Here is a 25,400-nt window from a genome sequence, read left to right on the forward strand (position 1 = left end):
TTGCTCCCGAATTGACAATCTGCTCGATACTCTTTTAAAAAAAAAGAACAACTACCCACAGTCAAGCAAAAAAAGAAGAAATGAACAAAACCTCTTAAAAGAATGCAACCATGAACAAAATACCATGCAAATTGCAAGAAAGTGAATGTGACTGAAAGAAAATGTTCCCGCGTCGTTGCCAATACGATGCGACAGCTAACCTGTAAGCATGATCGAGAAACTGACGCTGGCGACATCTGGGTTCGCTGCGTACACGCGATGCCGCGCGCATTGTTCCGTTTGTAAAATCAATTTGTATCGCTTTTGGATTCAACCAGTGGCATTAACTCCTCTTGCGCGAACTATCGCGGCCGGTAAAGGCCGACTCGAATGGAGTTGCGGATTGTATTGGCAGCGAAGTGAGAATATTGGATCGCATTGAACCGTTGACCGCGGAAGCTGATTTGACAGACAAAATCGATTGTTCGCGCTCTCGACAACTTTGTTTTCGAATACATGCGTTCCACGATCGAAATTTTAGTCCAGAGAATTTTCTTTTTTTCTTTTTCCTGTTGAACCTATTTTTATTTTTACACAAAAAAAAATTGTAGAATTTGTAATATATGTATATTCCCTCTCTCTTAACCTTTTTCGATCATGTTTTTAGTTTCTTTCTCTTTATATTGGAATTTCATTACTGTTGATTGATACACGATAGGATTTGAAATGTTTTGAATCAGCGTGCCACGGTTCAATGGATCAACGATACGATCCGATCTCGAAAGATCTCGATATATCTTTGATTTATAACAGTCGAGTTGCGGTGATGCGAGGCCAAGTTGTAACCGAACAAGGAATCGGAATAGTAGGCATCAGGGTATCCGTGGACAGGGACCCTCGCTTTGGATTCACGTTAACCAGAGCTGATGGATGGTGAGTACTAATTTTTACTTTGTATCACATTGTATCACAAAAAATAGCGATTGAAATTATACATGAAATTCACTCAATTGACTGCACAGAGATAATTGTCAATTTCAATTCAGCTTATATACGTATAATAAATTTTTATATAATTACTACATACATAGATAGGAATTTTATATACATAATTTCTGTACCAAATTTCTATATTCTCGTATATCAAAATTACTAGGAGATGATGAAAGGAACAGCAGACACATGTCTACCAACCCACATTCAAATCAAATTCTTACACTATACAAAATCCAAATCAGTACTTAATCAGTTCACACCGTCCAATCGAACAACCCAACCCAATATCCTCACCCCTGTTGAAAAAAAAAAAAAAAAAAAAAGGGAGAAACAGAAAAGTCAGAATTGCATATCAATAGATACACAAACATATGGGGTAATATAGTAGTATTTGCGCCTGATGGGCGTGTATGGCAGCTTGGGCGTCCTTCCTAATAGGATCAAGGGTGCATTGTAATGAAGGGTATGGGGAAACTGGATGGAGTATGGGTAGATGGTGAAACACCTATATCAAACAGGTATATAGTAATCCTGGCGAGGATAATCCTGAAACACGGAGCCGGAGGAGTTGGCCTGGTAAACCACATCAAAGCTCGAGCTAATGATGTCGAAAGCTTCCTAATTACTCCGTGCAAACCTGTGTGATTAGTCTGACCTGCGTCTATCCCTTGCTACCCCCTCCGGTTGGATCGCTGGCAAAATTTTACCATAATATAGTGGAACTGTGAACGTGAGAGAAATTATACATTGACTGAACTCGTCGAAACGATAACGGTTCCGCTTCTACCTATCTATCTATCTTACTCATTAGCGTCATCTCTCTCTCTCTCCCTTAACTTGCAGTTTCATGTAATCCCAAAGAGAAGTTCGAGGTAGAATTCCCTCGTTGTATTCGCGAGTTAATGAATACAGGACCGTGATAGATTGGCAGTTATTGCAGCTAGACTGTCTGATAAATACGCGTTTGTCGTTGCTTGATTGCGAGTACGGCTTATGATTGAATCCCTTGTACGCGAAACGTTTCTATGATTTCTGTGCTTGTAATGCGACAGAGGACTTTCAAATCGGATTTCAAACATGTCCAGGTAAAAGTTGCGGCGAACTGGACCCAATGGCATAGTTCAGCTTGCCACCTGTCGATGTCGCTTCGTGACGAGAACGCGCGATTAAATGAAAGTCACAGGAACGATTTTGAATAGAGGGCACTGATAGCTCGGGTATTCCCTGAGAAGCCAGTAACGATGTTTGGACACATATTGTTCGAAATTTTTATATCCACAAGCTCCTTGGACGATTAAAGCGTTTTGCTGTTGGGGAAAGAATATATAGTTATAAATATTGTTGAAAATGTTTATTTCAATTTGAGCTTCCAAAGGTTTAGCCACAGGAGATTTTAAGCTCTGTATTTTACTATAGCATCCACATTCCATTTAATTTCTCTATTCGCAAAAATTCATTCAGCGTACATCGAAAAACATCAAACTCGCTCGCGAGAGTTTTTGGTCCATAAAATAAATTGGGAGAGTGTTACTATTGAACATTAAAATTAACCCCAGAATCGTGAATTTCGAGACGGTTAAGAGGTTCTAGCGACGCGTATCCTTTATCGATCATCCATAGCCCGTAAACCCGATGTAATACCGGAAGCTAAGGTATAGTTTGAAATGCATTTACGTACTTCGATTAGGTTCGACGTGTTGGTGAACGGAGGCGGTGCGGTGACGCTTCAGTTCCAGCGTAGCCCCTTCAAACCCCTCACGAGGACGGTATTCGTGCCATGGAATCAAATAGTGGTTCTGCCTCCTGTGGTGATGACCCTTAACGAGGAAGGCGAATCTCATAAATCTAACCAACCTCCGAGTCCAGCTGTCGGTAAGTATGAATCTCTAATTATTACTTACTTTTCTTTTTGTTTTTCTACCTTTTTTCACGTTTTGTCGTGTCACGGAATCAATTGGTGTTAAACATGAACGGTGGTCCAAAGTGTCTAATGTTTGAAAAATTGAATGACTATTTATAATAAGTATTTATAATGACTATTTATAATAGTTGTTTGTAATAATTCCTTTATTTACAATTTGTTGTTTTCTTTTTTATCAGTTCTTATATTTTTTTTCCTCTTTTTCATATTTGAGAAATATGAATGTTATTTAATTGTTTACTGCTTCATCGTCATTCTTCTTCAACGCGAAAAAGAGGAATTTATAAGGGACCCGTTGCTGCTCGTGTGTGCCGTCTTTGTTCCGTCCTTAAGTGTTTTATGTTTTTAAGTTCCTTACCATTTATGGCATACAATATAATAGGCTCCCCAGGGATATCGATGGGACTATTTAGCGAGCATGGCCCGTGCCTGGAACACGATCACGAGCTGTTAAGGCCCATCATCGTCAGCACTTGGATGCCAGAAAAAGTGGGCGACCTTCCAGGCAAAAGTTTGGTCTTCGCTGAAAGTCAGGTAAATTATTTTCTCTTATATTCTTCGTTAATTATTATAAGTTTGAAACCAACTTTATTTTTTACAGTGTAATTCACAAATTTTTGACGATTAAAACGAAATATGGCTACTGATCCTAAACGTCCAAAATTCCTAACCTTTAGCGTACAATTATTATGCATCATATAATCCCATATTCACACTTCATACACAGGTCCCCCTTTCTGTTCTAAAATTCAGATATCCAAACCAGAACCAAATTTCTGACAAACACAATGTTTCCGTTCTCCAACTTAGCATCCCATTGAGTCCTTTCTTCTTGCAGATCGTCCAGGAGAGCATCGCCATTCCGGGCTCGAATCTACACTTGATGTACCAAAGCAGCCAGGCGGCTGGTTACTTATCGACTGTGAGAATGCAGCTGACCGGGCCATTCATCCCAAAATCGCTGACGCATGTGCACGTGCACGTAGAGATCGAAGGGTCACTGCACACGAAGACCTACGAGGCAGATCCAAATTTGACGCACACATTCGCCTGGAACAAGCGAAACGTTTACAAACAGAAGGTGTATGGTGTGGCACAGGCGAGAATTTCGATCGGCTATCAACACTCCACTTGTCCAGCAGTGATTTGGGAGACACAAACAGCCACGTTGCAAGGCTTTGACGTAGATATCTCGGATATAGGAGGCTGGGGTTTAGACATTCACCATCACTACAACTTCCACGAAGGCATACTTCAAAAAGGAGATGGTACCACGATGCATTTCAAGCAGTACCCTCGCACAGTGAAGGTGGTAATGGGTACTGGACTGCAGAGAAGCTTGGTGTGCCAGGATTGCGATGGTTTGGCTAAGGATGCTAGGTTGTTGACACCCGTAGCGCTTACTAGTGGCCCAGATGGAAGCATTTATGTAGGAGACTTCAATTTAGTCCGCAGGATTACACCCGAGGGAAATGTATATACTGTTCTGACTTTGAGGTATGTGTTTGGAGCAATATAGGAATTTGAAAAGAGAGATATTTAGGAAAAGAGGAAAGATCGAATTATTTATTGAAATCTTTCTGAATGGTCTAATAGTGTTATTAATCTCTAAGATTAACGAATTTCTAAACGAGCTTTGAAATATGTATTTTCAGTGCAACTCAAGTGGCTTACGAATATTATCTCTGCGTTTCTCCGGCGGACGGACACTTATATATCAGTGACCCAGAAAAACATCAAATATTAAAAGCTTTGTCGCTGAAGAATGTCCAACATCCTAACCTCAATATCGAGCCCGTCGTCGGAAGCGGAGAAAGATGCATTCCTGGCGACGAAAGTCATTGCGGTGACGAAGGTCCAGCTATCCGTGCCAAATTGGCTCATCCAAAAGGTAAACTTTCGATCAAGTTTTAGTTTTTCATTCGCCTGTTATCATCTTCTTAATCTAGTAAACAGATAAATTAATTCTATTTTAATTAACATTAACAGGAATCGCTATCGCTGCCGACAAGACCATGTACATTGCTGATGGAAGGAACATACGCGCGGTAGATCCCCACGGTATCATCCATACGTTAGTGGGACACCATGGACACCATAATCACTGGTCACCAGCTCCATGCGTTGGTGCTATACCTGCTCATCAAGCTCAACTACAATGGCCGACTGGATTAACCTTAAGTCCTCTGGATGGATCTCTTCACTTCATCGATGACAGACTCGTTTTGAAACTCACCAGTGATCTAAAAGTTCGTGTAGTAGCTGGAACGCCCCTGCATTGCACTAGTAACACTAACAGCAATGGAAACAACAATGATAGTGATCTGAAAAAGGTGAATGTGACGACTACTACCAGTCTGAAGAAATCCGATGAAGTTCTTGGTTCTGTACTTGCTGTCAGTTTCAGTCCAACTGGAGAACTTTACATAGCAGAAAGTGATTCACACAAAGTAAACTCTATCAAGATCGTAGACAGCTCAGGAAAAATGTCTCATTTTGCTGGACAACAGCAAGAGCGGTTGCGTGGCCAATGTGAATGTAATAATACTACTCCAAGCACTAAGGATTTGGAAAGCTGTTCATGCACCGATGACACCAGTAGTACAGAGACCTTATTGTCGTCGAACGCCAAGTTTACCGCCATTTCTGCTCTAGCCGTGTCACCAGATGGCGTCCTACACGTGGCTGATCAGGGTAGTCTTCACATCCTTGCCTTACAACCCTATCTTCCAAATCACGACGAAAGTGGAGAGTTCCATATTCCTTTCCCACCATCGAACGAGGTGTATGTGTTTAATCGATATGGTCAACACATTTCCACTAAGGACTTGACGTCTGGTAAAACTCGATATTCGTTCTTGTATAGTAAAAATACAAGCTTTGGAAAGTTGTCTACGGTGAGAGACAGTGCTGGAAATAAGATTCAGTTCTTAAGGGATTATAGTAGCGTGGTCAATTCTATAGAGAATACGCAAGATCACAAGTCTGAATTGAAGATTTCTGCAGTTGGATTTTTAGAAAAACTATCTGAACGTGGAAGAGCCGAAATTGCACTTGCGTATGATGGTTCAACTGGATTACTGACAAGTAGATCAGGAGGCGGTGAAACGTACATCTATAATTACGACAGTTTGGGTCGTGTTACTGACGTCATTCTACCCACTGGTGAAAAATTGAAGCTATTCTCAGATCTATCCGATGACGAAGGTTTATCAGTTAAAGTATCAGCTCCGCTTCAAGCTTTGTCAAAGGGCGATAAGCAGAGAATCGTGGAATTCAAGATGAAGAACGAAAGATCAAAGGTGTTAACGATTACTGATGGTACCAAGATCAAGAAAGCGATCGCATTCACTAACAGCAGCCTAGAGGTCCTTCTTCCTGGTGGTGGCAGAGTGCTAAGTGCAGCCACTACAAAACATCCTCTCCTAGAAGCTGCACTACCTGTGGAGGCTGAAATGTTGCCAATGTGGAGCTACCAACTGATGTCTTTAGGTGAACTAACCAACACAATGACTACCACCTACAACCTTGTCGGCGATGTCAGCCACACTCAACAGACTTTGAACAGAGAAATCTGGGTAAATGACACTCGCGTGATTGGTGTAGAATTCGAACAAGCTTTCAGGCGAGAAACATTCTATGACAAAGCAAGAAATCCATTGTTGACTGTTACCTTTGACCCTGCTGGTCTTCCTCTGACCTGGCAACCGCATGAGCAAGGTTACAACCTCAGTATCATATATGATAGATTCAATCGGATAGAAAGCTGGAAATGGGGCCCCTCTGATGAGTCTTATGGGTACGATAGGCACGGACAATTGGCTGAAGTCACTAGCAATCAGGATGGAACCAAACGATATACCTACAACGATTTCAACGTATTATCCAATATTACCCTGGCCAGTGATAGGCATTTCACCTTACAATATGACGATGATGGTGGACTACGTCATATCATCCTCCCATCGGGAACTAAACATTCGTTTTCCTGTCAGGCTTCTCTAGGATTTCTTAGAGTGACCTACACTCCACCAGGCAGCAGCAGAGCCTACCTTCAACATTATAGTCACGATGGAAACTTATTACAAACTGTATTCCCTGGAGATGGAGCTCGTATCGTCTACAGGTATCACACTTCAGGACAGCTTGCTGAAGTTGTCCATGGTGATGGAAAGAGTGAAATTAGATACACAGAAAGTGGTTTACCTTCAGAAGTTATCCACTCTGAACGAGACGTAGAGTACAAGTGGGACTATCAATACAGCGCTGGTTTATTAGTTGAGGAACGTATAGACTTTGGTGCAAAGACTGGTCTCAGCAACGCCAAGTTTACGTTCGATTATGATTCAAACTTCAGATTGATTAACGTACAGGGTAGAATCGGTGGCCAGACACTTCCGACTCATACCATGGCATATAGTCCTAGAACAGGTATGCTGGAGCAGATTGGACAATTCAAGATAACCAGACCTCAGCCTAATGAAACCACTGTGTTCGATGGAACTGCGTTGTTCTCAAGAATCACGGATGATAGATTTTTGGAGACCCAAGTAACTTTGACGATTCATCAATTGGAGGTCTTCAGGATGGAATTCACACATGATACTCGCGATCGTATCAACCAAACTAGGACTTATACGCGCAATGTTGCTGTTAACACTTACACCAATGTGAAAAATTACACCTGGGATTGTGATGGTCAGCTGACTGGGGTAGAAGCTCAAGAACCATGGGGATTCAAGTACGACGCAAACGGAAATATGTTGTCATTGACATATCGAGGGAACACTATACCTATGGAATATAATAGCTTGGACAGAATTGTCAAATTCGGTGAAGGATTGTATAAATATGATAACAGAGGTTTGGTGGTGCAGAATGCTAGAGAGGAGAGGTTCAACTACAACGCTAAAGGACTTTTAGTTCGTGCCACTAAACGTGGACGATTCGATGTCAGATATTACTATGATCATCTAGATCGTTTGGCTACTAGGAAAGATAATTACGGAAACGTCACCCAATTTTTCTATAACAATCAGAAACGTCCTCATGAAGTCAGCCAGATTTACAGTCCAAGGGATGGTAAACTGATGTCATTAGTGTATGATGACAGGGGACACTTAATTTACGCTCAAGTCTATCGGCATAAATATTATATCGCCACCGATCAGTGTGGAACTCCAATCATGATTTTCAGCCAATATGGCGAAGGCATTAGGGAAATTATGAGATCACCCTATGGACATATCGTTTATGACTCGAATCCTTATTTGTATTTGCCTGTTGACTTCTGTGGTGGACTCTTAGATCAGGTAAGTTAGAGATGGATAGTGTAAAATTATTAAACGATATAATGTATATAGGATTAATAATAGTTTTAATAATAATATTTTAATGTAATATGATAAAAACGATAAAGATCTAAGATTTTTATATTCTATATTTAAGTGCATCTTTATAAATCTTGTTCAACGCAGGTAACGTCCTTAGTACACATGCCAAACGGCAAAGTTTATGATCCACTGATAGGTCAGTGGATGTCTCCTTTGTGGGAGAATGTTCTGGACAGAGTGGACACTCCGACTCATCTACATCTATACAGGTTCAATGGAAACGATCCTATTGATGTTAGACACACAGACCGACCAAACCAACCAACTGGTAAGCTTACTCCTCTCTCAAGGAGAGATACCTTATTGAAGATTTAGTGGTTGCATAGCTAGTTTGGTCAATATTGACGCGTTCTAAGGTGGACCGCGTCTACTTAGTCATCTCTGAGAATCTAATTACATACATGTCTAGTACTCTATATAATACAGTACCTATGCAGAGGTACTACTAACTATTTTTATATTAAACAATACTCAAGTCACGAAGTACATATATCAATATTTTACTATTTACTCATCATTACAGTTCTTTTATCGTTATCTATCTTTCTATTTATTTATCTATCTACCTATTTATCTTTCTCAGACCACATATCATGGCTGTCGCATCTCGGCTACGACCTGAAAAGCCTTGCCCCTCAACTTTTCCCTGACGAGCTTCCAGACAGTCTCGTTCCGCCATCTTTGGGTCCAGGTACCTCCATATTTGGCAAAAAGAAGAGATCCAGAAATCTTGGTGTGCAATCAGGCTTCCTAGCCTACATCGCACAAAGACACTCAGGAGATGCTGTCAGTTTATCAGCGCCGCCTCGTTCAGCCCTGAAGAAAGACACCAGTGACTTGATACCCAGTCGCCTGGGTGCAGCCTCGGATCCTCCATTTGGAAAAGGAATCTTGGTTTCAAGGACTGCCGATGGTCAAGCCGTAGTGTCCAGCGTACCAACCGCTAACGCCATCTATGGCGATGTTTTCACCTCCGTATTCAATCGGTCGTATTTCCTTCCGTTCACATTCGTAGTGCACAGTGCGCAGCAGGACGCCTTCTATTTTGTCAAGGAAGAAACTTGGCGGGCTAGTGAAGATCGTGGTCAGTTAAAACGGTTAGGTGGTCAGGTGAATACGACTTTCCACGAAAGCGAGAACGGAAGTGGTAGCAGTTCGTTGATAGACGTGAAGATACATGGCGCCAGCTATATAGTGAACCTGCGTTACGGTACCACAGCTGAAAAAGAGAAACAAAGACTGCTACATCATGCCAAAGCGACTGCCATTCGCAAGGCTTGGCATCGAGAACGCGAAGCACTGAAAGCAAACACACCAACGGCTATTGAGTGGATGGTAGCCGAACAAGACGAGATTCTAAAATCCGGGTCCGCGTCCAATTACGAAGGTGAGTACATCCACGACGCACAACTGTACCCTGAGCTCGCGGAGGATCCATACAACATCCGATTCGTAAAGAAGGCTGTTGACCCGTCGAGCAAGAAACGCCGCAGGAGGAGAGGCGCGCCCACGTGCAAGCTCTGGTGGCTAGATAAAATCTGCTAATCGGGTCAAGGTACCGTTAAATCAGGGAGTCCTCCTCTCCTGACACATGCCGTTGCCAGGAGAATTGTCCAACCGTCGAAGTAACAGGAATTTCCGAATTGGCGTAGGTAGAGCGTGTTGTGACGTATTTGGAAGAGTATGAAGAAGAGGATCAGAAACGGATCAAAGAAGAAAGGAATAAGAGGATTGAGCTGCAGCGAGCCAGCTATCCTCTGTATGAACGTACTGAACACTATCAAAAGAAACAAAAAAAAGTTTTATACCAAAGTCTATTTGTGTATTTCGAAGATGCCAAAAACATTTAACGTTATATCGATTATATTGTACCGCGATTTAGGGTGTAGTGTGTAAGCATCTCGGAGAAAAGTTGGTCTCCGTGCGCGACCGTGCTATCACAACTCGCGATTTCTTCGTGAATTAGCAGAAGCATATTATCGTCGTCGGCCATCTTAGGAGAATAGAATACGTTCCGGGAAGCTCACGTCCTTGTAGCAACTACGGGAAACGACAAAGAGCTCGTCAACTTGTTGTTCCCCTGCTCGCGAAACAAGAAAGAGTTCCTTGCGATAACGACTGAAGGAGGAATTGTCGAGGAAAACATGGAACGTGATTATGTGTGTGTTCATCATTAACGAATGATCATGACGAGACATCGCGTCGTTATTGAACGTGAAGGAAAAACGACGAAAAGAGGAATGCAGAAAGCAGGCCATTCGTCGTTGAGGCGAATCGAGTGAGAGAAACTAGTCAATATATAGCTTTACATTGACGTATAAACTTTTTCCAATAGAATAAGGATACGAGGCGCGACCGTCGATGTACCACGCGAACAAACAAACTTTATGTAACCCATTCGCCCATTGTTTACCCGCGCGATACCTTAATCGTACTTAGATGAAAAAGAAGATAAAAGATCGATCAAAGAAACGATTCTGTCGAAAATAGATACACAATAGGTACGAACATAACCTATACTTATCGCAAGTGAACGTAAAAAGAATACGCATGCGTGTATCTCAACAATGAATGGCCCTGTATCGAATAGGATCAAGAACAACGTCCTTTGCTAGAAATGACGATTGGTCAGCGTCCAAAGTGTCAATGAAACGTGAGAAGATGGTGAAAGAATGTTGGTGTCGTTCGATAGAAGCGGCCAATCAACATGGCGCGTTTCGAATCGATATTCCGAATTTAAAAGGTTAAAGTAGGTGATTGAAAAAGATGAGAGAAAGAGGCGATGTTTATGGTGTATTATAAAAGTGGTGCTTTCTCGTGCGAAGAAGAAAATATCGGTGCAATGTTCGACAATGGTGAGCGTGACTAATTACAGGACGTCGATGTACACGTACACACACACTCACACACACGTACACTGCATAGCGTCGCTAACGTATTTTTAACGATGAATGTGTCCTACCCAACTCCCCTCATTTAGCGCTAGCGTCCACTTCCTCGGAAATTGATGTCGCGTCACGTACGAATTGTTGTTCAAAAGAGAGCGAGAGGAAGAAAGAGAAATTCTATCGTCGCGGGAACGATGAACAAAAATACTATAAACAAAGATCTATCACCATTTTGCTTCCTGCGACAAGAATGACGAGGCAGAAAAAAATGTCGGACGAGAGCCAACCGATGTTTGTATGTTTAAATTAGTATTGAAAATGAATGGAGATGTGTGCGTGTGTGAGAAAGAAAAAGAGAACGAAAGAAAGAATAAACTCCATTATCGGTAATAATACGTATACACGAGATATTATTGCATATTTGTGCTTGCTGGATATGAATAACGGAACGTTAACTATGTTTCTTCACTGAATACTAAGTGTGTATATCTAAATTTAATGCTCGTCAGTACCGATCGTTTTTGCTGTGTACTGAACGCCATATACACCTACGTACATAAGAATATTATTTAGCACCAACCTCCACCCTAAAACCCAAGTTACTAGATCACTGCCCGTTCCACGTGCATACGTCTTGAACTTTTCTTAATCCCACCCTTTATACTCCTACTCCGTCCTGCTCTTCGTTCAATTCAAACCGTACCTACTTTTCTTTATCGTCTCTTTTCTTTTAATCTCAATTCTGCCCTATTATTTTTCCGCGTTTCTTCAAAAAATTTCATACTTGTCATTGAATATTTTGCGAATATGGCTTTAGACAGTGCCGTTTTTAAAACAGATAGATAGCGGCACAGCGACATTATCGTCTGGATAGATGAGAAAAATTAAAAAAACATATAAAAAAAAGGAATTACCTTACGCTGAATGTATAAACGAAGAAAAATTACAAAGTATATATATAGAGAGAGAGAGAAACAAAGAAAGGGAAGAAAGAAAAAAGAGATTATATAGGAAAGCTTCATAAACGTATTTTTGACTCAAGCGAGTGTTTAGAGCTGCATTGAACATCAAAAATCCTCCAAACTCTGTGGTCCAAGCAAGCTCTCGTGACCTAACGAAATTGAAAATGGATTTTTTTATCTTTTTTTTACATTTTTTTTATATGACTCAAATACGTTAAAAATTTGTCGTTTACATACTCGATATCGTATATATTCGATAATTAACGTGTTCTTTCGTCCTTCCGCCATTTTCTCTCGAACTTATGCTGCCAATATCATAATCACACCATTTGGCGGAAGGACGAGCCGCTTATACGCGATAAAGGACTACGAGAACATTGGTGGTTAAACCACGCATCGATTCATGGATTTCTAAACACTCCACATTCCTTAACCTTGATTCCAACCTATCCCATTCCTCCGGTTCCTCCATCCTCGAGCCCCAGTTTATTCGTATAATCTATACATACATATATAACGTGTATAACCGTTGAATCGGCAATGGCGTTCAAAGAATCGACTATTTTTTAAAACGGCTAAGAAATGAAATGAAGTATCAAAGTGAGTGTCAAATTATTAAAAGCGGATCAGGTCGGCGCGAGTTGATCGGCGTTTTAAAAGGCGGATTCAACGTGCAGGGTCGCGAGAACCATTTTGTCTCAACTGTACTATTCGAGTAACTAATTAGCACTAAAGAAGAAAAAAATAGTAAAAGAAAAAAGGAACGAAATGAAAAAAAAAACAAGTGAACAAATTCGCTCTCTTAACTTCCGTGAAGTTTCGTCTCGTCTCGCTAAAAACTTTCTATAAGAGAAATAAAGAAAAAGATAAACGGACGCGTTCCCCCGAAGTTTTCGATCGCGGGGTTTACACGCGAAGCATACTTATAAATACGAGTATAAATATAAATATATAAATATACGTATAAATATATAAATATAAATACTTCTGGAATTAACGGGGTAGAGAAAGCTCGAACGAGAATATGATCGTCATTATTACTAACTATTATTGCATTAATTATCACTACGACGCAAAGATACACGGATTGTACGGGAAACGAACGCGAGATGTCGTTACTAAATAGTTATGGCCGAGCTAGCTGAATCCGTCGGACCACACGTGGTGTACTCGATTCTCGCGAAGCGAACTTCGTCCTTCAATGATACCAAAAATGAAATCGAGATCAAGAACAACACAGAAGTTTGAGCACATGTTAGAACATGAGGGTGATCTATTCAGAATGAGCGAGCAAGAAAAAATGAAAGAGAAACTAGAGAGAGTGCGCGCGTGAAATAAACGTATAAAAGAGATGAATGAATGCGCAGTCAGTCCTGCTACAGCTACTACGACCACTACCCTAAGTAGATTATGCTACTTCGCCGCTAATCTAATTGTTTACTGTCACGTGTTGCTGTAAACCTAAACTAACGATACGATATATTTTATTTATATAATCTAATCGACTGTATTTATTGTAAATAGTCACGATGTTTGCTATGATATAATATATCTGTAATTGAATGGAACTTGCCTGGAAACTGCGCCCACAGCCCTGTCCTCTATGATCAATGATTCACTGTACACGTATTCACATAAACACAGACCTATACATCAGACTGGCGCGTGTCTCACGCAACACACACACGTATACGGATTCACACAGAGGTACTAGATATTATATGCATATGTATACAGTAACACCCGGTTAAGCGTCCATGAATAGGGTCCATGAGAAATGGAGTCTATACCAGAGTCTATCTATATGTATAGGAAAATTAAAAAGTTCAGAAGAAATTTCAATTAGAGATTAAGAATCTAAAAATCACATTGGATTTTATTAGAAAGAAGTGATGGTATATATATATATATATAAATTCCTGATACTTTTATCTTCTCAATCTCTATATTGCTTATTTCTAACGATTCGAAGAAATATTTAAAGTTAAAGAAATTTTTAAGCTCGGTGGTTATCATGGGTTATTCATGATCTACAGAGAAATATACGGGAGGAACTAAGGAAATTTTGTGATTTATCCTAATTAAGAAGAGAAGTGGGCACTTAACTGGGGATTACTGTACATGATAACGAAGATAGATGCCGAGACATTCGTGGGACAAAAAAGTAAGGTGCAACGCACAGGCGCTGCTTGCGTGACCTATCGACGATGGGAGAGATAAAGACAGAAAGATTCTGTGTATCGCGTTCGACGAATTATATACATATTACGATGTCAATATTTCGCGTCGCATAATATAACGACAAGATTATCCGCGTCGGAATTTTGCCCACTATTATTATTATTAACTATTACGACGAATTTCGTAAAACCCGGTAAATTCGCTACGCAACAAAGGCCCATTTTCGAGGATGAAAGCGAACGATGGTCAGACAGAATTTTTATAATCTTATTATCCAGCCGTGTCACGCGGTGAAAAAAAAAAGAAACACCCTCGACGAAACTGCCATCCATCGATCGATGGTTCCATTTGTTAGAGAAACGTGAAGAGAAATTTTTTTCGAAGCAAATTCCGCTGTCATACACGTGTGTCGCGAAAAACCCAAACCAGCATGTCCAGTAACAATTACAATATTACTATCATAAGTACAATATATTAAGTGTTTTCAGAAAATATATGATCTATATATGATAATAAAAGCGAGAAAACGTTTCACAGCGAGTTTATCATTGTCTCATCTATAGTCATTGATCCTCGTTCACCTTCGCCTCAATCCGACTAAAATTTTACCGTTTCTCGCGTTTTGTCCTGATATTTTTCATTTCGATTACTCAACTTCTATCTTGTCTCTTCATTCTAGCAAGTATACAGAGCACAAGAACGAAACTCATTAACTGAAACAGGAAAACAATTGAGTGACTCTGACCTGCTTTGAGTACAGGCTGTTTCAAAATATGTGGGAAGTATAGTTATCGTATACTGTCATAAAGCTTTTTTGTCATTCTTATGTAACGTATTTACACCTGAAATCATGTCTACATATTTTGATAAGTCCCGTATATTCACACAAGGAATTATTCTACTCACTATGGTTAGAAAAATCAACAGCACGGATATACTAATGATGTGTATATGAGACTTCAGTAATAGTATCGCGTTTTTTAGACATCCTGATTTATATGCCACCGCTTCTGTCATTTGTAAACACTGTAAAAAATTGTTTTTATAAATTCAACATGAATAAGAGGATGAAAGATAATGATATCATGTTTGTTGATATATACAAGATGATTTTTATGAAATAATTAACATCACATTGGAATACAACTGCGTATTACAAAACGGTATATGTATTTCACAATAAGGACTAATATTAGTATAATTTTCCAAAAAAACAAGAAAATGTACTTCTCTGATGGATTTGGAACAACAGCTTGTCGGAATTTCAACATGATACTTAGCCCAATCCATTGCAGACTTTACTCCACAACATTTCAACTAAAATAACAGGTTTTCTTAACGGTTGATTTTTGAAAGATAAAAATCTGTACAAGATCTTTCAGAGACATCTTGTGGTAAGTACGAGATACTCTCTTACATATCTGTGGGTATTATCCCAAGCTTCTCTGCTCCAAGACGAAGAATGATATCCTTCGATGGCGGTATTCATGTCAAACTGAATCCTCTTCGTGATTTCTTCGAAAATCCAGAAACTCATTATAGCGCTGATAAATATGATGCAGAGAAATGTCAAATAACACAAAGCATACTGTAATAAAATAATCTTTTAAGGTTCTTTATCGCGGGTTATGTAATTTCTAGTATTTAAAATATTTAAAGCAATGTACAATATTTAAAAATTTCCTTCTTCTTCGAAGTACACCAAGAATCCCCAATGATGATACTAGTGAGCCAATGAAGCTAATAAATAATAGCGATGTAACATGAAAGCGTTGATCTATCAGCCTTGTCATTATTCTATTGTCAGTGAAAATCCATATAGAGGTTACAATGCCAACAATGCCTGCAATCTTTAATTATTTTTTTAGGAACAAAGTTCTATTTATAAACCATTAATAATCTGTTACTAATTATATTGTAAAACTCACAAGAGTTGTAATATTGATTATTAAGAAAGCCAGCTTAATACATTGTTGCGATAAGTCATTATGTGAAAGTTTATGAAAGTGCATTCCTAGAAAATGCGATTTTTTATCGGTGGATACAGTTTCGGTGCTTTCAGTGACATCCTCATCATCCTCCGTTTCCGTTTCCTCCTCATTCCCATAGTCCCCGTGGTCTGCCGTACCGGTAAAAAATTTATTCCAATTCATAAAAATTTATTCCAATGACTAGAATGTAGCTGAGATAATAAATGAATAAAATGACTAAAAAATGATAACAGCTCTATGTTAACTATGTGATTCGAAGTTTTTATAACGCTAGCTATTTATTTTCTAATATTGCACATAATGTACTGATTGTAACATCACTGAAGTAACTAGGTATTGAAACATTCTCGCGCCAGTTTTATACAAACAGTTGCCAATAAAAGTTGCTTCTGAAACATTTTTGTGTTTAATGTGTACATCATTTAATTAAAATATAACAAAGTAAAATGAATAAAAGGCAATTTCCGACACCTTCCACTGTAAAAAGAGCAAAATATCGGTAAATACTCATAATATTTATTTTAACCTCACAAATTCATTGTAACGTTATTCTTACTTTGTCCAAATCTCACATTGTTTCTCTTGAATAACAAAAACAAACTGTATTAAAACAAATTTGCTCTAAATATTGTTTAATTAATTTATTGTTACCTATACCATGAATACAATAAAAACGTGATATAAATTTTTTATTGTCTTATTGTTTTATATTTTTTAATCATTATTATTTTATTACCATATTTCTTTTCCATATTTTATTAATTTTCATATTCACTAATAGAGATGATGATGAAGATGATTATCCTGGTTCGTTTGAAGCCGAACTGGCTACTATGGATGAAATGGAAGATGAATTTGGAGATATGTCTCAGGTTATTGAAGAGGTATATAAGCATTAAATAATATACTACCTCCTTTGTACTGCTAATACACTATAATATGAGATTTTTGCAAAATGATATTCTATCAACATTGATTACTACAGTATTGCGTATATATATTAAGAGCATTATATAGTATTATATTAAGAGTAATTTCAATATATCATTAAGTAATATTTCCATTATCCCAGCCACCTGATGTACAACTAAGTAAAACAGGGAAAGGAGTAAGTTAATTCATATAAAAGAAGTATTTGCTAAGCATACTGTGAATGTTATATGCATCTAACTGTTGAAATGCTATAAACTCTGTTATTTGCTAATTTTGTTATGATATGTATCTTTTCATTCATATAATAACACATTTTTTCAATTATTACCACCATTTAATTTATATTATGTTCATAAACAATATTAAATTTGATTTATTATAATTCACTCCATGTTATAAAAGTTGTGTTTTATTTGCAGGCTTATTTTAATTTGTGCTTGCTAAATGCTTTTCCTTGTATATGTATTTGATTATTTTTATGTATTACATATTTTGTTATGTAAACTTATTATATAGCATAAATTCATCGTTTAATCAATTTGTATTCTTATCAGGGTCCTGCACAAGAAAATACATATTCGAAATGGAGTAGACCTCCACCTCCAGAGTTAAATCCACAAAAAGATGCATTAATCTTTCAGCAAATAGAAATAGACCATTATAGCGGTAATTAATACTACAAATAAACAAATTCTATCCAACTACTCCAAATTAGTTAAATTGTATTTTTTTAAAGGTACACCATTGCCTGGAATGCCTGGCAGTAACATACCTCCTGTACCAATAATGAGGATGTTTGGTGTTACAGAATTAGGAAACTCAGTTTGTTGTCATGTACATGGATTTAATCCTTATTTATATGTCACAGCACCACAAAATTTTAATGAACATCATTGTAGATTATTTAAGGTATATAATTCTAGAAATTAGTAGTAGTAATTAAAAAGATTTTTTAAAGTAGTAATCACAGTTCGTAGTATAATCTCAATATATTATTTAGGAAGCTCTAAACAAGGCTATGTTAAAAGATATGAGATCAAATCCAGAGAATATTCAAGAGGCTGTATTAGCTGTTGAGCGATTGTATAAACAAAATATGTATGGCTACACAGGAAACGAAAAATCGTTGTTTTTAAAAATTACAGTGGCACTTCCAAGACTAGTAGCACGTTGTAAGAAAGTGGTAGAAGAAGAGACCATTTTATCCGAATTTAATCACCACTATAGTGCTTTTGAAAGTAACATTGATTTTGATATTAGGTATATAATTGCATCATGTTTTCTATTTTTTAAATATCTGTTTCTCTTTCTAACTAGATAATTATTTATTTAAGATTTATGGTTGACACATCAGTAGTTGGATGTTCATGGATTGAATTACCAGCAAAAACTTGGAAACTTCGACAGCATAATGGACATAATTTACCCTATACTTCAAGGTGCCAGTTGGAAGTAGATGTTGCATGGGATGCTTTCATTGCTCATGCTCCTCAAGGAGAATGGTCGAAAATTGCACCATTTAGAATTCTTAGTTTTGATATTGAATGCGCGGGTCGCAAAGGTAAAATTTAGCTCTTGATTGAATATTCTTTTATATGTACAGGTATTTTATTATTTTTATGTATAGGTATTTTTCCTGAGCCAAATCATGATCCTGTTATACAAATTGCAAATATGGTGATAAGACAAGGAGAAACAGAACCTTTTTTGCGAAATATTTTTACCCTCGATACATGTGCACCGATTGTTGGTTGCCAAGTTTTAAGTTTTGAGAAAGAACAAAAAATGTTAGAGGTATGAATATATCCAAAATTTAATTTTTGAATTTAGATCGTAAAACAATTAATAAAAATAAAATAGTATATTTTCAGTCGGTGACATTTTATTTTTCATAGAAATGGGCGGATTTCGTGAGACAGTTAGATCCCGATATTTTTACAGGATATAACATAAATAATTTTGACTTTCCTTATCTGATTAATCGTGCGAAACATCTCAACGTGAGAGACTTTTACTTTCTTGGTCGAATAAAAAATATAAAGTCAGTAATTAAAACTCAAGTACTTCAAAGCAAACAGATGGGTCGACGTGAAAATAAATCCATTAATTTTGAAGGAAGAGTTCCATTTGATCTATTACTGGTAAAACTAATTATACTAAAAATTATTATAAATTACTACATTTAACTGTACATTAAGTTTACATTCACATCTAGGTATTGGTTAGAGATTATAAATTAAGATCTTATACTCTAAATGCCGTTTCATATCATTTTCTACAAGAGCAAAAAGAAGATGTCCATCATAGTATTATCACGGATTTGCAAAATGGTAATGCGCAAACACGTCGAAGACTTGCCGTTTACTGTTTGAAAGATGCATATTTGCCGCTTAGATTGTTGGATAAATTAATGTGTATTTTCATCTATATGGAAATGGCAAGAGTCACTGGAGTTTCCATATGTAGTTTACTAACTCGGGGACAACAAATAAAAGTTGTGTCGCAATTATTACGAAAGGTAATCCTTCTTTTTTATCTCTTTAGGAAGTTATGACACAAATATGTAATTTCAGACTCGAGAAAAAGACTACTTAATCCCAGTCCATCGGGGTCAAGCTAGCGACGAACAGTTCGAAGGCGCAACAGTCATAGAACCAAAACGCGGATATTATAGCGATCCTATTGCAACTTTGGATTTCAGTTCTCTGTATCCCAGTATTATCATGGCCCACAATCTATGTTACACTACATTGTTAAAACGCGATACACAAATTAAACTTAAAATTGATTCAGATGACATTACTGTAACTCCAAGTGACTCAAAATTTGTTAAAGCTACTTGTAGAAAAGGAATTCTTCCAGAAATCCTAGAAAGTCTTTTGTCAGCTAGAAAAGCAGCAAAAGCTGAACTGAAGAAAGAAACTGATCCATTGAAACAAAAGGTTTTGGATGGTAGACAATATGCTTTGAAAGTATCTGCTAATTCTGTGTATGGTTTCACTGGTGCGCAAATGGGGAAATTACCCTGTTTAGACATTTCTGCTGTAAGATTTTAATATTTCAATTTCTTAATAATCTGCGTTTTACTTACTTTCATAGGAAAATGGTTAATTTTCAGAGTGTTACCGCATATGGACGCACTATGATAGAACGAACAAAGCAAGAAGTAGAAGAACAATACTGCGTTTCCAAAGGATATAAAAATGACGCAGTAGTCGTGTACGGAGATACTGACTCTGTTATGATAAAGTTTGGTGTGAAAACAGTTGAAGAAGCAATGGAACTTGGCCGTGAAGCAGCGGAATATGTGTCCTCAAAGTTTTTGAAACCGATAAAACTAGAATTTGAAAAAGTATACTTTCCATACCTGTTAATTAACAAGAAACGATACGCTGGTCTATATTTTACTCGTCCAGACAAATACGATAAAATGGATTGTAAAGGTTTAGAAACTGTACGAAGAGATAATTGTCCATTAGTAGCAAACATGATGAATACCTGTTTGCAAAAATTACTGATTGATAGGTAATTAAACATTATATTTAAATTATTACAATTAAAACAAATCTAATTTGCTATATTTTTTCCTTTTTTTTATAGAAATCCCAATGATGCGCTGAATTATGCGAAACAGATTATAAGCGATCTTTTATGTAATCGTGTAGATATCTCTCAATTAGTAGTTACAAAAGAATTAACTAAGACTGATTACGCGGCTAAGCAAGCGCATGTTGAATTAGCAGCCAAAATGAAAAAACGAGATGCCGGAAATGCGCCAAAGCTTGGTGACAGAGTTCCATATGTTTTCATACGAGCAGCCAAAGGCACACCGGCTTATCAAAAGGCTGAAGATCCCATCTATGTCTTAGAAAATAATGTTCCTATAGATACAAATTATTACTTGGAAAATCAATTAGCCAAACCATTAGTACGTATTTTTGAACCAATTCTGGGCGAAAAGGCTGAATCACTTTTGTTGAAAGGAGATCATACGCGCACAAAATCCGTTGTTACGTCGAAAGTCGGTGCTTTATCTGCATTTACACGTAAAAAAGAAATATGCTTGGGTTGCAAAGCAGTTTTAACACCAGAAAGAGAAAAGATGGCATTATGTAAATATTGTGAACCAAAAGAAGCAGAATTATATCAAACCGAATTGTATCTTGGTAGAAAATTAGAAGAAAAATTCTGTAGATTATGGACGGAATGTCAAAGATGTCAGGGAAGTCTTCATCAGGAAGTGCTATGCACAAGGTTCGTTCTATAATCGATTAGTGTACATTTCTATTGTGTATGTGTGATAGTAAATCTAATATTATATTCTTTTAGCCGTGATTGTCCAATATTCTATATGAGAAAGAAAGTTCAAATGGAATTAGATACACAAATGATACGAATTGAAAGGTTTGGCATTCCAACATGGTAAAGTTAAATAGATTAAAAAACGTGACAGGTATGTTTATAATTCTTTCTTGAACATGCAAAAAAAGTCGCTATTTCATAAATAGTTTCAATGCAAAATTAAGATATAGTTATTCACAAATATTATATAATTAACATAAAATATTTAATCCTTTTTGCAAGTTTTTGTACAAATTATGTATCAAAAATTTATAAATTTGTATAATAATTAATATAGCGATACTATTCGCTATAATTGTATATATATATATGTAAATCGAAAAACTTTTTTCTGTATATATATATATATAAAACACATTTTACTTACAATTAAAAAATTATATTTTATAAAATATAAATGCAGTTAATATTTATGGAATATTTATTATGAAATAGTATTTATAAAGATGTTTAAATACATAAATTAATTATCAAATTTTAGTACACTGCTCAAGTAGTTTATTTGAATAATGTACTTAATTATTTAATATTATTTGGTATTAAAATTAAATAATTCACTATTAAATAAAAACTAACAAAATGTATTTTATTTTTCTCAAATATTAATTTCAAATGTATACTGTTTTGAAAGACTAATCTTGTTTTTTTACGGTAGTATTATATCATTCAAATTCTATGTATTAAATTTATAAACATCATTGTGCTTTAATTTACGCCAAATCTTCATATAATTTTTTGTATTGTGTTTTTTTATAAAAGAGAACGTTTTACATACGTATCTTAACGGTATATGAACGAAATTAAATCAGTTACACATATTTACATAACTATTCACACAGTATGTCAGAATGTTGACATTTCAAACAATTACCAATTTTACTGCAATATTTATAAATGATCTTTTTGGCTAATATAAGTAGTAGATATATGTATCTATATCAATATACATTACACTTACCATTGCCAATATAATAATAAATTTATGATTTTGCGAAATGTTTATTAAAAGCCGATAAACTATGTATTGCCTTGTATAGTAACAAAAATTATTTATCCAAAGATTCTTATATCATTAGGTAATAAAAGCTGCGTAGTATAGCAATGATAAAATCGTCCGACAATGGTGCGGAAAAAAATATTTAGATTAAACAAATCTCTATGTTTACTTTATTTCAAGTTGTGTAGAAAGATAAAATTTTTGGTACTTTTATTCCTTGCTTCACATTACGAAAATCGTGACAAATTATAGAATCGCCTTCCGATAGAATTCGTAAGGCTATTTAAAATATAGTTGTAATAAATAGACAGAATGAAGTGCCCATCTCTGCGTGGGTCGTTTAATTTGACAGTCATATGACTAGTCTCCTTAATAAGGCTTGGGTAGAAAATTTTTTTAATAATATTAATCATTTTCTACTTTGCAGTGCATTTGACAACCAGTCCATTGCTTGATCAAGTCCTTCACCTTTTGTTGCAGACGTTTTAAAGATTTGGAATGTTCTGTTTTTAAGAGCATCTAATCCAAGTGCTTGATGCACCTCTGCAACACTTAAACATCCTGCCATATCTTGTTTATTTGCCAGGACCACTAAAATAGCACTTTGCAATTCTTCTTCCTAAACATACACAAAAATATATATATTTATGTTTTTTATGGTTTTAACATGGTATTAACTCAAATAGATCTTACGAATTTAGAAACACAAAATTATAAAATGTTATTATGTTATTATTCTGTATGTTAGGAACACTTTATATTAGATCAGTTTATTGTATAATGTACTTTATATTGAATGAATGATGATGACTTGATTTTCTATGTTTCTAATACAAAAAAGATAGTTACCCTCAACATATAAATTAATTCATCTTTTGATATGCCTATCCTATCCTTGTCTGCAGAATCCACAACATAAATTATTGCATCCGTGTTTGAGTAATAACACCTCCAATATGGTCTGTAAATTTGAAATATAATTAAGTTTAATAAATGTGATGTGTAATATAATCTTCATTTATCAATGTCATATAATTCTCATAAATATTACATCATTTCAAAACATTAAACTAAGTGAAACTAAAACTATATTTGAATTCACATGTATTATATAACATACCGTATACTAGTTTGACCTCCCAGATCCCATACTTGAAATTTTAAATTTTTATATGTAACCTGTTCTACGTTAAATCCTATAGTAGGTATTGTTGTAACCACTTCACCAACCTGCAATCTGATAGATATAAGATAGAAAACAATGTATTACATATATAGTGTATCACATTAAGTTTTGAATTTTTTATTTCACATAAACATACACTTAATGTTTGATTATAAGCATTATTGGATACAAATGTTCAAACACAAAATAGATAAACTATTCGTATCTAAAAATAAGTAGTGTGTGAAGAAATAATTGCAATGTGATAGCACACAGAGAATATGTATATGTTAAAACATAAACTGTCAAATAAAACATAGCAGAGCTTGTCAATATGAAGCACACCTGTACAAGATCGTAGTTTTTCCGGCTCCATCTAAGCCTAGAATTAAAATCCGCATCTCCCGGCTGCCGAGTAAATTACGAAAATAACTGAGTAATCCACCTGGAAAGACAAAAGTGCCAATATTACATCGAAATATTAATGAAGAAAATCTTAACAAATTATACACCGACCAAATTTGTATTCACACGATAAGATTCGGTCTCGATTTCAGGAACATGTACCTTCATGAATTATCACACAACTCACCCATATCTCTATCACGTATTATTTCCAATTCATATAGTATAAATTAAGGTTTATTGTCAAATATAATAATCACAATTGTATCCAAGTAACCGGGGCGCACACCCCTTTGACTGTCCACGGATGCAGTCCGCTTCAGATCACTTGCTGACTTGTGTCGTTACCGAACTTGCTTGAAGTTGTTTCTGTTCTCTGTGTATCTTCGATAGATCAAATAATGCATAAATTGCTATATTCAGCGTAGAGTACTGCTTTGTAAACTGACCATGCTTTGCCAATTGACCATCGCTGTCCCCATCATTTCTTTTATTTCGCTATGTTCTCTGGGTTCTTTTGCACACATATGATTGAATTAATATTATTAACGAAATTTTGCAAGTTACGAATTATAAATTATCAGCGTTAATAAATTTTTTTCTTAATAGCAACAAATTTGGTAATTAAATAAAGATTCATAAGTGAATTTTATAAACTATAGAAATCAATCTTTTTTACCATAAAATTGTACAACTATAGAAATCTGTTTATAGAAATATCTGTGTAGTAAAAATCTATACATTATACTTGTTAATTCACTAATATTATTAATTAGTGTGTATTGTGTAAGAAAGACCTGAAATACTGTCCCTTGTTAACTGGCCAAATTTGGTCCTGACTCATGGTCAATTCATAAGACATACTATATTTTTATGTGTCTTGATTATTAAATAATATATGCTTTGTTTTCTTGTTAAATAAATTAACATGTAGAATTTGTGAAATAAACCTTTTCGAAAACTGAAATTTTTTTCAAAGTCTTCAAGTTTACAATTAAATTTTCTAATATATTTTTCAAAATATTTTTACACATCTTTTGCTGTTGAAAATATTAGATCCCAATATAAACGGTCTCATGTTTGTCGATATTTACAATGAACATTCCTCGTGCTTTACGTTATCTAGAAATACTGTTTTTTGTTAACTTCTCGTGATTAAAAACTTGTTTCAATAAACTGATAACGTATATTGTCATCATCCTTTCTTTGAAAGAATGACATACGTAT

The 25,400-nt window shown here is 36.1% G+C and overlaps 4 protein-coding genes across 14 annotated transcripts in view; 2 read left to right on the top strand and 2 right to left on the bottom strand.

Annotated features, from left to right (window-relative positions):
* The window catches only part of Ten-a (Teneurin-a transmembrane protein), a 697,656-nt gene extending 683,949 nt beyond the window's left edge, over positions 1–13,707 (top strand). For 7 of the 8 annotated variants that reach the window (XM_074111674.1, XM_072006525.1, XM_074111676.1 and 4 more), the window contains 8 exons: positions 793–912; positions 2,663–2,847; positions 3,279–3,430; positions 3,735–4,393; positions 4,552–4,787; positions 4,886–8,208; positions 8,374–8,557; positions 8,873–13,707. In XM_074111674.1, the coding sequence (XP_073967775.1) occupies positions 793–912; positions 2,663–2,847; positions 3,279–3,430; positions 3,735–4,393; positions 4,552–4,787; positions 4,886–8,208; positions 8,374–8,557; positions 8,873–9,834 (5,821 nt within the window). In that variant the 3' untranslated portion in view covers positions 9,835–13,707. The remainder of the gene's footprint in view (positions 1–792; positions 913–2,662; positions 2,848–3,278; positions 3,431–3,734; positions 4,394–4,551; positions 4,788–4,885; positions 8,209–8,373; positions 8,558–8,872) is intronic. The other variant, XM_074111675.1, reaches the window with a different exon arrangement.
* Positions 11,899–16,558, bottom strand: LOC139988896 (tetraspanin-11). 3 transcript variants are annotated; one of them, XM_072006695.1, is made up of 6 exons: positions 16,249–16,557; positions 15,988–16,170; positions 15,738–15,908; positions 15,548–15,637; positions 15,227–15,346; positions 11,899–15,033 (listed from the first exon to the last, which is right to left on the bottom strand). In XM_072006695.1, the coding sequence occupies exons 1-6, from the start codon at positions 16,471–16,473 to the stop codon at positions 14,971–14,973; spliced, it is 852 nt and encodes a 283-aa protein (XP_071862796.1). In that variant the 5' UTR covers positions 16,474–16,557; the 3' UTR covers positions 11,899–14,970. The 3 variants fall into 3 exon arrangements, with proteins under 3 accessions (XP_071862796.1, XP_071862787.1, XP_071862806.1); XM_072006705.1 differs by lacking the exon at positions 11,899–15,033 and adding an exon at positions 15,142–15,162 and having other exon boundaries at positions 16,249–16,556; XM_072006686.1 differs by lacking the exon at positions 11,899–15,033 and having other exon boundaries at positions 15,078–15,346; positions 16,249–16,558.
* A 10-nt stretch (positions 16,559–16,568) lies between these two features.
* Pold1 (DNA polymerase delta 1, catalytic subunit) lies at positions 16,569–23,614 on the top strand. 2 transcript variants are annotated; one of them, XM_072006567.1, is made up of 15 exons: positions 16,569–16,810; positions 17,093–17,195; positions 17,384–17,419; positions 17,799–17,910; positions 17,981–18,153; positions 18,245–18,504; positions 18,579–18,805; positions 18,872–19,038; positions 19,140–19,385; positions 19,460–19,762; positions 19,818–20,288; positions 20,363–20,769; positions 20,845–21,498; positions 21,574–21,697; positions 23,031–23,614. In XM_072006567.1, the coding sequence occupies exons 1-14, from the start codon at positions 16,758–16,760 to the stop codon at positions 21,668–21,670; spliced, it is 3,309 nt and encodes a 1,102-aa protein (XP_071862668.1). In that variant the 5' UTR covers positions 16,569–16,757; the 3' UTR covers positions 21,671–21,697; positions 23,031–23,614. The 2 variants fall into 2 exon arrangements, with proteins under 2 accessions (XP_071862668.1, XP_071862675.1); XM_072006574.1 differs by lacking the exon at positions 17,384–17,419.
* On the bottom strand, positions 22,751–24,538 carry Arl1 (ADP ribosylation factor-like 1). The gene is made up of 5 exons (XM_072006727.1): positions 24,361–24,538; positions 24,114–24,213; positions 23,724–23,840; positions 23,453–23,564; positions 22,751–23,222 (listed from the first exon to the last, which is right to left on the bottom strand). Exons 1-5 carry the CDS (start codon positions 24,362–24,364, stop codon positions 23,013–23,015), a joined length of 543 nt encoding a protein of 180 aa, XP_071862828.1. The 5' UTR covers positions 24,365–24,538; the 3' UTR covers positions 22,751–23,012.
* Between the last annotated feature and the right edge of the window lie 862 nt (positions 24,539–25,400).

Source organism: Bombus fervidus, chromosome 1 (assembly GCF_041682495.2).
Source record: "Bombus fervidus isolate BK054 chromosome 1, iyBomFerv1, whole genome shotgun sequence".
Classification (NCBI taxonomy): Eukaryota; Metazoa; Arthropoda; class Insecta; order Hymenoptera; family Apidae; genus Bombus; species Bombus fervidus.

What these genes read in the sequence shown, in the direction of transcription:
- Arl1 (XM_072006727.1), bottom strand. An exon ending in AAAACTACGATCTTGTACAG is followed by an intron (nt 23,841 to 24,113) that starts GTGTGCTTCATA and finishes TATATCTATCAG; the next exon opens with ATTGCAGGTTGGTGAAGTGG. An exon ending in GGAGGTCAAACTAGTATACG is followed by an intron (nt 23,565 to 23,723) that starts GTATGTTATATA and finishes TCAAATTTACAG; the next exon opens with ACCATATTGGAGGTGTTATT.
- Pold1 (XM_072006567.1), top strand. Translation starts at nt 16,758, where the DNA reads ATGAATAAAAGGCAATTTCCGACACCTTCCACTGTAAAAAGAGCAAAA. An exon ending in GTAAAAAGAGCAAAATATCG is followed by an intron (nt 16,811 to 17,092) that starts GTAAATACTCAT and finishes ATTCACTAATAG; the next exon opens with AGATGATGATGAAGATGATT. An exon ending in AGAAATAGACCATTATAGCG is followed by an intron (nt 17,911 to 17,980) that starts GTAATTAATACT and finishes ATTTTTTTAAAG; the next exon opens with GTACACCATTGCCTGGAATG.
- LOC139988896 (XM_072006686.1), bottom strand. Translation starts at nt 16,473, where the DNA reads ATGAATTGGAATAAATTTTTTACCGGTACGGCAGACCACGGGGACTAT. An exon ending in GGGATAATACCCACAGATAT is followed by an intron (nt 15,638 to 15,737) that starts GTAAGAGAGTAT and finishes CTGTTATTTTAG; the next exon opens with TTGAAATGTTGTGGAGTAAA. An exon ending in GTTCCAAATCCATCAGAGAA is followed by an intron (nt 15,347 to 15,547) that starts GTACATTTTCTT and finishes AATTTTTTACAG; the next exon opens with TGTTTACAAATGACAGAAGC.